Source organism: Zalophus californianus, chromosome 1, assembly GCF_009762305.2.
Source record: "Zalophus californianus isolate mZalCal1 chromosome 1, mZalCal1.pri.v2, whole genome shotgun sequence".
Taxonomy (NCBI): domain Eukaryota; kingdom Metazoa; phylum Chordata; class Mammalia; order Carnivora; family Otariidae; genus Zalophus; species Zalophus californianus.
Window position 1 is genome coordinate 19,073,116 of NC_045595.1, and position 12,733 is coordinate 19,085,848.

The window sequence follows — 12,733 nt, forward strand, 5'->3', positions numbered from 1 at the left end:
AGATAAAGACCTATAAACCAGTTTCGTGTTTTCTACATTTTTTTAAAAGTTTTATTTATTTGAGAGAGTATGGGGTGGGGTGTGGGGGCAGAAGGGGGGAAAGGGAGAGAATTTCAAGCAGACTCCCTGCTGACCCGACTCAGGTCTTGATCTCACGACCCTGAGATGACCTGAGCTGAAATCAAGAGTCAGACACTTAACTGACTGAGCTACCCAGGTGCCCCTGTTTTCTACATTCGGGAAGTAGAATGAAGGTCTCTCTTGTGCTACACCATGTAACTAATCTGTGTGACAAGCCAGCATAACAACTTGGGTTCCCATTGGTGAGCCTAAAGCCAGTCCAGTTAGGAACTGTTGAATGCAGGGTACAGTGATCACTCAGGAGAGGTGGTCAGTGAAAGAAGCCATAGTCCTAAAACAGCTGTTGGGAAAGGCCTAGAGGCATTTTCTAAGACCACTTTTTCTAGACCTCTACTCATAGAACTTTCTCTCTTCTCAGCAAAACCTGGAAATCCATAGGAAGATAAAACAGTCTGAGCAGGAGCTAGCCTATCTGGAAAGGAGAGAACAGGAGGTAAGTTTTGATGACCTGTTAAGTCCCTTGACCCCAACCCTTTTTACTTTCTGGTGTGGAATGTGTAGACTTTGCTGAAGACAGAGAATGAAGAAGCCCTAAAAGATTTATCAAAACCCATCAAACTACATTATAATGGGTACACTTCATTATTTATAAATTATACCTTAATAAAATTGATACATATTTTTTTTTTAAAGATTTTATTTATTTGACACAGAGAGCACAAGCAGGGGGAGTGGCAGGCAGAGGGAGAAGCAGGCTCCCCGCAGAGCAGGGGGAGCCTGATGTGGGACTCGATCTCAGGACCCTGGGATCATGACCTGAGCCAAAGGCAGTCGCTTAACCAACTGAGCCACCCAGGCACCCTGATACATATATATATTTTTTTTCCTGATACATATATTTTAAAGGTGGTGGTAGTTCAGGGTCTCCAAACAGGTCAAACAAATAGCATTTTTCTTTCCTGCCCAGCTTTTGAAATCAATGAAGGAATGTCGGATAGGGCTGCTGAAATACCATGTTTTACTGTCAGCTAAGTTAGTAGAAGTAGTTTAGTGTTGGACTTGCTACCTAGATCACATAATTAGGCAGACTCACCTACATAGCCACAAGCTTCACTGCCCGGGCCAGGTCTTATGTGATGGGTAGGAATCTTCCCATGGAGGTCTACTGGAGAGCACCTCCTCCTCAGAAGACGTAAACACAGCTGTGAGACAAGCCCACCAGCTCATTCTTCTCAAATTAACCAGTCAGAGAAGCCACTGCTTTCTCAAGAAGAGTATGTGAAGGAGCAAAGGATTCCAGGAGTTAACAGTTGAACTCCCTTCACTTTAGAAGGAATGTAAGGAATAAAGCGAAGCTTCCCCACCACTCAACTCCCTTAAGTGGAAATCTTAGATCTGTTATTCTGCTTACCAACAGGGAAGGTTTAAAGAAAGAGGAAGTGATCGCAGGGAAAAGCTCCAATCTTTTGACTCTCCAGAAAGGAAACGAATTAAATACTCCAGGGAAACTGACAGGTAAGCCAGGAACTTTTCATTCAGCCTAGGCCTCAAGGCCGAATGGTGAAACATCTTCTTCTCCAGCTGTGCTGCTTTTTTCTCTCTCAGGGATAACTGAAGACAGCAGGAGCAGGTTCTTTCTGAACTCCTTGAACATGAGGTTCATTCCAACCTCTGACCACCCAGCTTTACTCAGGGAATATGGGTGTTTGCATGGAAGTTTGGCTGGCTGCTTAGCGGCTCAAAGCCAGGGCTGGAGTGGCCATGGTTGGGAACTCTTTCTCTCCTCATCAGTAATGCTGTACCTCCTATGGACCTGATAAGAATGTCACACTCTCTCGGGCTTTTTCTCTAGGGAACCTCCATCCTCACACATAGGTGCTGAATGAGTGGTTGGCTGCTCATAGACCTGTATGATCTCTAGATTCCTGTGCTTATTTCCAGTCAGGTAGTTGAGAGTCATGAGCCCAGCAGAGTTAGATAGAATTTGTTGATAACCCATCGTGTCTAGGTACTCAGTGCGCTAAGTGCAAGGAATACTCAGGTTGACAAGACATATATTATCCTTGACTATCTGAACACAGATTAAGGAAGGTTTAGGTGATGCTGTGTCTCATAAGGCAGGCAGAATTCCAGTGGAGAAGGGGAGGGCATTTCATTTGGAGGAAATGGCATACGCTGTGGATGAGAGAGAGAGAAGTCATATGATGCATTTGAGAAATTGTACCTAGCCTGATGGAGGCCACCTCAGGAAGTTCATACTCCTTGAACACCATGCTAAGACTTTGTCTTGGGGCAATGGAACGTTATGAAATGATTCTAAGGAGGGTGTTGATCTGATGAGACTCGAACAGGTCTTTATGTTGGTGTAAGCAAAAGAGCAGCTAGTAGCCAGGGTAACTTATGCCTGTGGGGATGGGGGAGATCATTGATGGAGAAAGGCCCCAAAGGAGGGTTGATGGGGTCTGGGATTGTGGCATTCTGACTTATTTGCTCACTGCCCACAGTAAGAGATTATTTTTTAATCATGACCCAGTAATCATATGTGTGTAAGTACCTGAAAAAGAAATCTTCATGAAAAATACTTCACTACTGTGTGTGATAAACTCTGGTATTTTTATTCTAGCTTTTTCTGTTTGCTTTCCTTCTTTTTTTTTTAAGGATGAGTGACTTTTTAAAAAGATTTATTTATTTATTTTGAGAGAGAAAGTGAGAGTGCACACACACACATGAGCAGGGGGAGGGGCAGAGGGAGAGAGAATCTCAAGCAGACTCCCTACTGAGCGTGGAGCCTGACATGGGGCTTTATCCCAGGACCCTGAGATCATGACTTGAGCCAAACAAGAGCCGGACACTCAACTGACTGAGCCAGGTGCCCCTGTTTGCATTCTTAAGAAGTGCTAAGGAAGGACCACTTAATCAATGTAACATCCCACTAGGTCATTCTCTGCAATTTGAAATATACTGGGCTAAGCCAAAGGTGAAGGAGTCATTCAGGAGGAAGGACACCTAGCCCTGAGTGAGTTGGCCTAAGTGCAGAAAGACACCTTTCTGTATTCTTGGCACCCATCATACCACATTCTACTGGTTCCCTTCCTTCTTAGTCTTCTTCCCTGCTTTTCGTGGTTTTCTGGGCAGTTCCAGATAGTCTCCAGGACTCTGCCCTCAGTGCTGTTTAATTCTTGGCTGCTCCACCCTCTTTACCTAGACTCAAGGCCACAACCATCACTAACAAGCTAATAGGTCCCTATGACTCTATTCTAAGGCAGTTTGGTTTTCTGAGCCCAAAAATCACTATTTCCACTTACTTCCTAGGAATGTCCTTTTGGAGACCTCTTAGGCTCCTCACTCTAAACAATTACTCAGTATTATATTCCATATCATACTCCGGTCCAGTCCTGCTAAACCTGCTGTGTGTTCCTCTTTCAGAGTAGTGACATCACTGCATCATGGCCTGGCCGGTCTCACCCAGTCTTCCTCCTTTAGGCCCTGTATCATTACTGGCCACATCCCTAATTAAGCTTTTTCCCCCTTTCTAGCTTACCTCCAAATTGGACTCCTTACTCTCAGTCTCTTTTCTTCAATCTCTAGTGTACTCTCTACCCTGGCACCAAAATCATCTTTGTGAACAGAAATCTAAAACTTGCCTTTTTGTGAAGGCATACCTTGCTAAGAGGGAGGCCTGGAGTCCAGGGTTTTTGTTTTTGTTTTTGCCTAAAGGATGAGGTCCAGGCATGGATGTTTCAAGGCTTTTCAGTCTGGCCCAGGAAGCGTTTTGTCAGTTCCTACCATTCCTCTCCTGGACAAATTGTATTCTTTCACTTCTTATTTGTGGCCTCCTTTCTTCTCATGCTTTCTGTCAGTTCAGATGTGCCCTCTTGTTGGAATTCATCATTTTTGGTGTGGCTCCTTCAGAGTTTGTCTTCTCTATTTCCATAGGAGATGTCTCCTGGTGCCACATCCATGGCTGAGCTCTTCACTGTGTTACAGGCATCTATGGACATATCATCCTTCTCATGTCCTTCCCCGTGAACAGGGTTGGGTCTTGGGCATTTCTGTATCCCCAGGACAAAAACCTGTTGCATAGATAGCAGGCACTCAGAAATATTGCCTAATATACTTAAGAGGAAGCAAATGTGAATCAAGAGGACAGAGGTTTTTATTAGGCTTACAAATAGGTCACTTTGAAAGTGATGGTATGTAAGTACATCTGCTCCTTTCGCAGTGATCGCAAACCTGTTGGTAAAGAAGGAGTCGACAGTAGCAACAAAGGAGGCTGTGTCCAGCAGACCACTGGCTGGAGGAAGGGGGCGGGCCTCGGGTATGGCCATCCCGGATTGGCTTCAGCAGAGGAGGTGAAATGGTTTCCATCTTTTGGGGGTGGCATGAACCTGGAATATACTTAACTTTCTCTCACTCTGTGGCTCAGAGCTGTGTCTTTGCCTTTTAGCTGGGCTTTCTCCACTGCCAATGAAGGACACAGGAGCTGAAGGAGCCCATCAGTCTTGATTACTGGATGATAGCTAGACATTCTGGGCCCTTTGTAATTTTGGTTGCCAGTGGGAAAGGGAGAAAGAAGTGGAAATGGGGCTCATCTGGGGCAGTATGGGAATCAGGCAGTTTGAGACTGAAGAATCATTTGGTGACAAGAACCAGGGAACCCGCAGTAAAAGGTACAAAAGCATCTCTGAGAGTCATCATCATCAGAAGAGCTAAAATGGCTAAAATCTGAGGAGCGTGAGGTTAGTCCTGGTTCTCATGAAGGGCTCTGCCTCACTTATTTCGGGAAGAAAAGAGAGCAAAGGTTGTAAGAGGAAACAATGCCCATTTTGTGTTGGCTTGGTCCCCCTCTGAAAATGCCAACTAGAGGAGACTGGCTTCTCATATGTCTGGTATTATTAAATCCTGTATCCTGAAGTAATAGCGTCACTACCCTCCTTATTCATCTTGGGTTTTGTTTATTAATTAAACATTCTAAAAAATTCCCCCAAATCCTGATCCTTACTGGTCCAGAAATGCTTGTAATCAAAGGCCAGCCCTGAGGCTTATTAATTGATAGAGCCCACTTCATTGTTTGTCTTTGTGTTACAGACTGAAGGCCGGATGAGGGGGCCCAGTGTGGGGGCTCCGGGAAGAACCAGCAAGAGACAGTCCAACGAGACTTACCGAGATGCTGTGCGAAGAGTCATGTTTGCTCGGTATAAAGAACTAGATTAAAGAATGGAGACAAGTCCCATAGGACACAACCTCCTTCTTGTTTTGTTTGTCCGTCTCTCCTTTTGTTTTGTTACTGTTCTTGCTGCTAGAACTTTTTTAAATAAACTTTTTTTCAATGTGATTTTTTTTTTTTTTTTTTTGGTGGTTATATTTTTCTCCCATAGATGGGTGGGGGTGGGGCTTATGGTAGGAGGGAGAGAGTGCCTTGGTGCAGCCCATTTGAGGTGCACTGAAGTGGCAGCAAGTGCTACCATGAGCCCTGAGACACCACCTGCTCTCAGTGTGAGTGGATGTGTTGCGGTGACCTTTGAACTCTAGTTTGTGTGAGTACTGTCAGATTTTTAAAATTATTTTCCTAATCTAATTAATGAAAACCGCATCTCGTTATTGCTTGCTTCTATTTCTTTGGTAACTACTGAGACTGAACATATTTCCGTATGTTGGTTTACTGCTGATTAGACCTTTGAAAGTCATCTGACTTCCCCATTGTTGGCAGGGGTTCGGGGGAGAAGCAGTGTGGTAGCTCTTTTTCTGGGTGCCTGCTGGGCGCTCAATGCGTCACATGTTATGATCACCACAATGAGTTGGCATAGTAAGAATTATCACTCCCCTCCAGCTGCTACCCCAGGTTTTCCTTCCCTCCTTGGCTAAAATTCTCCGAAGAGGTGTCTTTGGACACCCTCTTTCAAATCTTTCTTAATTTTCTACCATATCACTCATACCATTTCACAGGATTTGCTTCAAAAGAGAGGGTTGTTTTAAATTTTTTTTTAATTCTTTACAGTTAATGGGGCGCCTGGGTGGCTCAGTCATTAAGCGTCTGCCTTCGGCTCAGGTCATGATCCCAGGGTCCTGGGGTCAAGCCCCGCATCAGGCTCCCTGCTCAGCAGGAAGCCTGCCTCTCCCTCTCCCACTCCCTCTGCTTGTATTCCCTCTCTCACTGTCTCTCTCTGTCAAATAAATAAATAAATATTATTTAAAAAATAAATAAAATTCTTTGCAGTTAAAAGGACTATATCCTATGAACTATTAAAACTTTAAAAAAGGGGGCATCTGGGTGGCTCAGTTAAGCGGCCAGCTCTTGGTTTCGGCTCAGGTCATGATCTGTGTCCTAGGGTCAAGCCTCGTGTCGGGCTCCTCGCTCAGTGGAGAGTCTGCTTGTGGATTTTCTCTCTCCCTCTCCCCAGCTTGCACTCGCTCACTCACTCTCAAATAAATAAATCTTTAAAACTTCAAAAACTAATTCCTCCAGATAACATATTAGAGTACTAAGAATTGCACTTTTCAGATGTCTCCGGAGGAATGTTTTTTAGGCAGAGAACTACAGGTTTAGAAGAGTTTGTTGATGGTGTAAGGTGGGAGTTTGTAAACTTACCTATCAAGGTGGAGCACCTGGGTGGCTCAGTCGGTTAAGTGTCTGCATTCGGCTCAGGTCATGATCCCGGGGTCCTGGGATCAAACCCCACATCAGGCTCCCTGCTCAGCAGGAAGCCTGCCTCTCCCTCTCCCACTGCTTGTATTCCCTCTCTCACTGTCTCTCTCTGTCAAATAAATAAATAAATATTATTTTAAAAATAAATAAAACTCTTTGCAGTTAAAAGGACTATATCCTATGAACTATTAAAACTTTAAAAAATGGGGCACCCTGGGTGGCTCAGTCAATTAAGCGGCCAACTCTTGGTTTCAGCTCAGGTCATGATCTGTGTCCTGGGTCAAGCCTCGTGTCGGGCTCCTCGCTCAGTGGAGAGTCTGCTTGTGGATTCTCTCTCTCCCTCTCCCCAGCTTGCATTCGCTCACTCACTCTCAAATAAATAAATCTTTAAATCTTCAAAAAATAATTCCTCCAGATAACATATTAGAGTACTAAGAATTGCACTTTTCAGATGTCTCCGGAGGAATGTTTTTTAGGAAGAGAACTGCAGGTTTGGAAGAGTTTGTTGGTGGTGTAAGGTGGGAGTTTGTAAACTTACCTATCAAGGTGGGGCGCCTGGGTGGCTCAGTCAGTTAAGTGTCTGCCTTTCGGCCCATGTCATGATCCCGGGGTCCTGGGATAGAGCCCCGTGTTGGGCTCCCTGCTCAGTGGGGAGCTTGCTTCTCCCCCTTTCCCTCTGCCCCTCCCCATGCTTGTGCTTGCTTGCTCTCTCAAATAAATAAATAAAATCTTAAAAAAACAAAGGGCACCTGGGTGGCTCAGTCGGTTAAGCATCTGCCTGTTTGGCTCAGGTCATGATCCCAGGGTCTTGGGATCGAGCCCCACATCAGGCTCCCTGCTCAGTGGGGAGCCTGCTTCTCCCTCTCCCACTCCCCCTGCTTGTGTTCTCTCTCTCTGTCAAATAAATAAAATAAAAATCTTAAAAAAAAAAAACTTACCCATCAAGGGCCAGAGTCAATATTTTAGACTTTACAGGTCAGATGATCTGTGTTGAAACTATTCAGCCCTGTTATTGTAGTGAGAGCACAGCCATTGGCAATACATAGACAAGTGACTATGGCTGAGTTCCAATAAAACTTTCTTTACAAAAACAGTTTGCAGGCCTGAATTGGCCCACAGGTCTAGGGGGGTAATCTGGTTGCATAAGGCAGAACCAAGGACAGCTCTGTAAAAATAGCATGGAGGTATTAGCATTTTGGAGGGGATGGGCAGTGAGGGGTAGGAGGTGTAAGGGGAGGTAGGTATATACCAAGGAGAAAACATTTCTAGCAACAGGAATGATAAATGTGAAGTTAAATTGTTTGCCATGCTGTGTCCAAATATAATCCCTTTTTCTTAATTTTTAGTAAAGTCTTTTTACCCCTCCCAAAGGGAAAACAAAATCAGGAGCACACTGGCTTAGGGATCAAGAGCCCCAGGATCTGGGTCTTGCTACCACTAGTGCAGCATTACAGAGGATGGGCCATTGGACTCTCAGCTGCAGACAGATGCAGTCCAAGAGCCTTCTGGTCTGATGGCCTGCAGGTACCTCTATGGTACATCTCTTTTTTTCTTTCTTTTTTTTTGAGTACATCAATGAGTACGTCAGAATACTTTTTGAAAGCTGGTCCAAGTTTGTCCTAAACTGGCCAGACCAGGTTTTCCTTCTAACTTTGTGTTATCTGTTTGGGCCTAAACTGTGGCCCAAACTCAAATGCTCCACTATTGAAGATTCCTTTATGGGCTACTTAGTTAACACCAGTTATTGGCTGCCCAGCAGAAGCACCATTGAGTTGTTTTTTTTTTTCACCATTGAGTTATTAAGTGGTCATTCTATGAATGTTTTGAGAGCGTACTCTACTTGTCACTGGGGCTTATAGCAAGATCAGTGTTGGTCTCTGTGCCCATGGGACTTAGTCTACTGAGGAAGATGGACATTGAGCAATTACTGATGTGATGAGAGACAGTACAGCAAGCTATTGGCAGCATCTTCCCTGAAGAAAGTATTAAAGCTCAGACCTCAGACTAGTTTGCCTAGTTTTGTTTTCCAGCTTTATTTTGCCACTTAAATAGAAATTTTGCTGTTGGAAATAAGGTCTAAAGTACTCCATACATTTTTAAGGCAGTACTTTGGGTATTGAAAGTTGGAGGTGCGCCTGGGTGGCTCAGTTGGTTGGGCGACTGCCTTCGGCTCAGGTCATGATCCTGGAGTTCTGGGATCGAGTCCCGCATCGGGCTCCCTGCTCGGCGAGGAGCCTGCTTCTCCCTCTAACCCTCCCCACTCTCATGTACTCTCTCTCTCTCTTTCTCTCTCTCTCGGATCTTAAAAAAAAAAAAAGTTGGAATGGAAATGAAAAGTGTGTCACCCTAGCATGTCCCTGGGCAGTTCCCTGAAGTTTTGATCAGAATGCCAGCTACCTAAGGGCAGAGATCTTGGGTAATTTTCTTTACTACTATATCCCTAGGGCCTAACACAGTAGGCAGCCAGTAAATGAGTGAATAATGCCTTGTTCATAGGTCTATAGAAAATGCATGTTGAATTAAATTTTTATTGTGTATCTCTGTCAGTTTATCAAAGCCCATCTTTGACAAAAGAAATTAGTTTCTTGGTAGAGGCAAGAGTTCTCGCACGTAAGTCTCTTATTCTGGATCAGTATTTCCCCGCCTGAGATCAAAACATGTGAACTAGTTTTTTTCTTTTGCCAAGTGGTGGAAAATTAAGGGAAAAAAGATAAGATCATCATTTCGTTAAGAGGACTTTTTTTTTAAACCTCAGAACGTTAGGAAAAGCAGTCTTAAAAAAACTTTGCTCGATATTGAACATACATGGCTTTATTTAAAACAAAAAACAGGGGCGCCTGGGTGGCTCAGTTGGTCAGGTCATGATCCTGGAGTCCCGGGATCGAGTCCCACATCGGGCTCCCTGCTCAGTGGGGAGTCTGCTTCTCCCTCTGACCCTCTGACCCTCTTCCCTCTCGTGCTATCTCTCATTCTCTCTCTCTCAAATAAATAAATAAAATCTTTAAAAAAACAAAAAACAGGGGCGCCTGGGTGGCTCAGTCATTAAGCACCTCCCTTCAGCTCAGGTAATGATCCCAGGGTCCTGGGATCATGCTCCCTGCTCAGCGCGAAGCCTGCTTCTCCCTCTCCCACTCCCCCTGCATGTGTTCCCTCTCTCTCTGTCTCTCTGTCAAAATAAATAAATAAAATCTTTTAAAAAAATAAACAAAAAACAGGGGTGCCTGGCTGGTTCAGTTGGTGGAGCACGTGACTTTTGATCTCGGGGTTGTGGGTTTGAGCCCCATGTCAGGTGTGGAGATTACTTAAGAATAAAATCTTTTTTTTTTTTTAAGATTGTATTTATTTATTTGAGAGAGAGAGAGTGAAAGCAAGCAGGGGGAAGGAGAAGGACAAGCAGACTGTGCACTGAGTGCGGAGCCTGCCATGGGGCTCAGTCCCATGACCCCGAGATCATGACCTGAGCCAAAATTGATAGTTGGACACTTAACCAACTGAGCCACCCAGGCGCCCCAAGAAAATAACTGACTGTTGTCTTTGTTTTCTTTCTTTATTAGCTTGGGACTTGTTAAACTATTCCAGACCCACATCAGCTGCCAGACAGGCTTTTGGGGGCACTGTTCTGGAGCTCAACCCAGCAAGCACCTCATGGATACTCAGAAGTGCTTGTTGCAAAGCAGTCACTGCTAGTGGCCATTAAGTCTAGCAGGTTCTGAATTCTTGGCATCTGCATCATCCATTGCAGGGTTTACAATGACTCTACTGATGTTTAACTTTTAAATTTCATTAAACATATTTGGGTGCCTTCTGTCGGTCGCATACTTCTACTTTTTTCTGATGATGGAAGTTTTACATACATCTACTCCTCCCCATAAGTTGGACACTATATGTGAATACACACACACACATGAAAAAGTAGAAGTGTGTGTGTGTGTGTGTGTGTGTGTGTGTGTGTAGATAGTGCTATGATCTGAATGTGTTCCCTCCCCGCTAAGTTCATACATTGAAATCCTAACTCTCAAAGGTGATGGTATTAGTAGGTGAGGACTTTGGGAAATTATTAAGCTCATGAAGATGGAATCATCATAAATGAGATTAGTGCTCTTGTAAAAGAGATCCTACGGAGCTCCCTAGACTCTTCTACCATGTGAGGATAAAATAAGAAGTCTGCGGCCCAGAAGAGGGCCTTCACCTGACCATGCTGGTACCTTGTTCTTGGACTTACCAGCCTCCAGAACTGTGAGAAATAATTTTTTGTTGTTTATAAGCCACGCAGTCTGTGGTATTTCTTTATAGCAGCCTGAACGGAGATGGATGGATGGATAGATAGGAAGAGGGAAAGGAAGTTAAGTTACCCATTGTTCCAAAATCAGAAATTTCTACCTTTCCTTCTGTTGTTAGGTTTTTTAATTACCCAAAGAGTTTCCAGTGTCCATCACTAATGCCCTTACTGTAGAATGCCCATAGTAAGAACATGTTTAAAGAACATTTTTCCTGGATGCTTTTCCAAGAAAAAGGTTTTCCAGTATATTTGAAGCTTCTGGTTTGGAATCTACTCACTGACATCCTTCCATTATTCTTGAAAGATCTCTTAATCAGAAAGAGAAGAGTATAGTGCAGTGTTCTGTAACTGATACCTTCCTCTGCCTTATCATGGTCTAATTTTTCATGTCTGTATATGTGACCTGAAAAACCAGTTCCACTAAAAGTATCTTTATAAATAATGCCGAAGGGCAAATTATCCTAACTAGAGGCACTGCAATACCACCATCTCACTGACCAGTCCCAGTCCAGAATACCTCTTTCGATTACCCAAGAATCCTTGCCTTTTTCAGCCCCAAATGTTACACGTTTAGCTTTCTTTGTTAGTGGATTCATTTGTTTGCTCAGAAAATATCTATTGTGTACATACCATGTGCCAGGCATACAGTAGTGAACGAAAGAAACACAAGTCCCTGCCCTTCTGGAGTTTACAGCCTAGTAGTTGAGGGCATGGACTCTGAAATCAAATTTATTAATTCAAATCCCAGTTCCCTGTGTGACCTACTCTGTCTCAAACAAGGACAGTGATGATGGCTTTGACTAGGTGAACAGCAATTGAGGCAGCTAGAAGTGGTCAGATCCTAGATATATTTCAAAGATAGAGTCAACAGGATTTACTGACAGATTGGGTGCAAGGAAAAAAGTCCTGGATGACTCCAGGGTTTTTGTCCTGAGTAACTGGAAATAGGGAGTCACCATTTATGAGCTGAGGAAGGCTGTGAAGGAGTTAAGGTTGAGTTTTGGCTGCAACTTTTGAGATACTATTAGGCGTCCCAAATACTGTTAAATTAACCCTGGAAAATGATGTTCCTGAGCCTTTGCCTTAGACTAGAGAATATCAATCAAATGACACTCTGAAGACCTTTCTTAAAAAAAAAAAAAGCTCTTAATTTGGAGGTGCCTGGCTGGCTCAGTAGAGCATACCACTCTTTATCTTGGGGTTGTGAGTTCCAGCCCCATGTTGAGTATAGAGGTTACTTAAAAATTAAAAAAAAAAAACAACTTAATTTCCATAAGCCTCATTTTCCTCACCTGCAAAATGGGTTTAATAACCATTTCATAGATTACGAAAATGGAAGTAGATATTTGTAAAGCATCTAGCCCAACAATCTAGAGTCCAATAATAAAATAATCAACTAACGTGACTTCTCTTAAAACCAGATTAAACGTGATGTTCTATATTGTGTTAGTGAAAGCAAACTGTGCTCTCTACAGCCTTAGTAGCAAAGACAAAGAATTACCAATAAAAATAAGAGCTCTAATCAGGGTCTGCAAATGGCAGACTGGCAACTTCGCCCTTGGTTTTGAAAAAAAAAAAAGAAAGAAAGAAATACGCAGGAAATTAACACGGGGCGTAGTGAGTGACAGGATGCCTTAGCGACCACACTTCCCAGCAGTCCTCGCGCAGCCAGACACCGTCGTGGATTGGATGCCTCCTCGGGAGGCGGGTGGCGTGGGGGAGGGGAC

At 43.8% G+C, this 12,733-nt stretch overlaps 1 protein-coding gene across 8 annotated transcripts in view; it reads left to right on the forward strand.

The window, feature by feature from the left end:
* RBM6 (RNA binding motif protein 6) overlaps positions 1 to 6,121 on the forward strand; it is a 102,481-nt gene extending 96,360 nt beyond the window's left edge. For 7 of the 8 annotated variants that reach the window (XM_027582791.1, XM_027582790.1, XM_027582793.1 and 4 more), the window contains 4 exons: positions 500 to 574; positions 1,499 to 1,596; positions 4,304 to 4,433; positions 5,170 to 5,416. In XM_027582791.1, coding sequence (XP_027438592.1) covers positions 500 to 574; positions 1,499 to 1,596; positions 4,304 to 4,433; positions 5,170 to 5,295 — 429 coding nt within the window. In that variant the 3' untranslated portion in view covers positions 5,296 to 5,416. Of the gene's footprint in view, positions 1 to 499; positions 575 to 1,498; positions 1,597 to 4,303; positions 4,434 to 5,169 lie in introns of all 8 variants that reach the window. The other variant, XM_027582794.2, reaches the window with a different exon arrangement.
* The last annotated feature ends 6,612 nt before the right edge of the window (positions 6,122 to 12,733 follow it).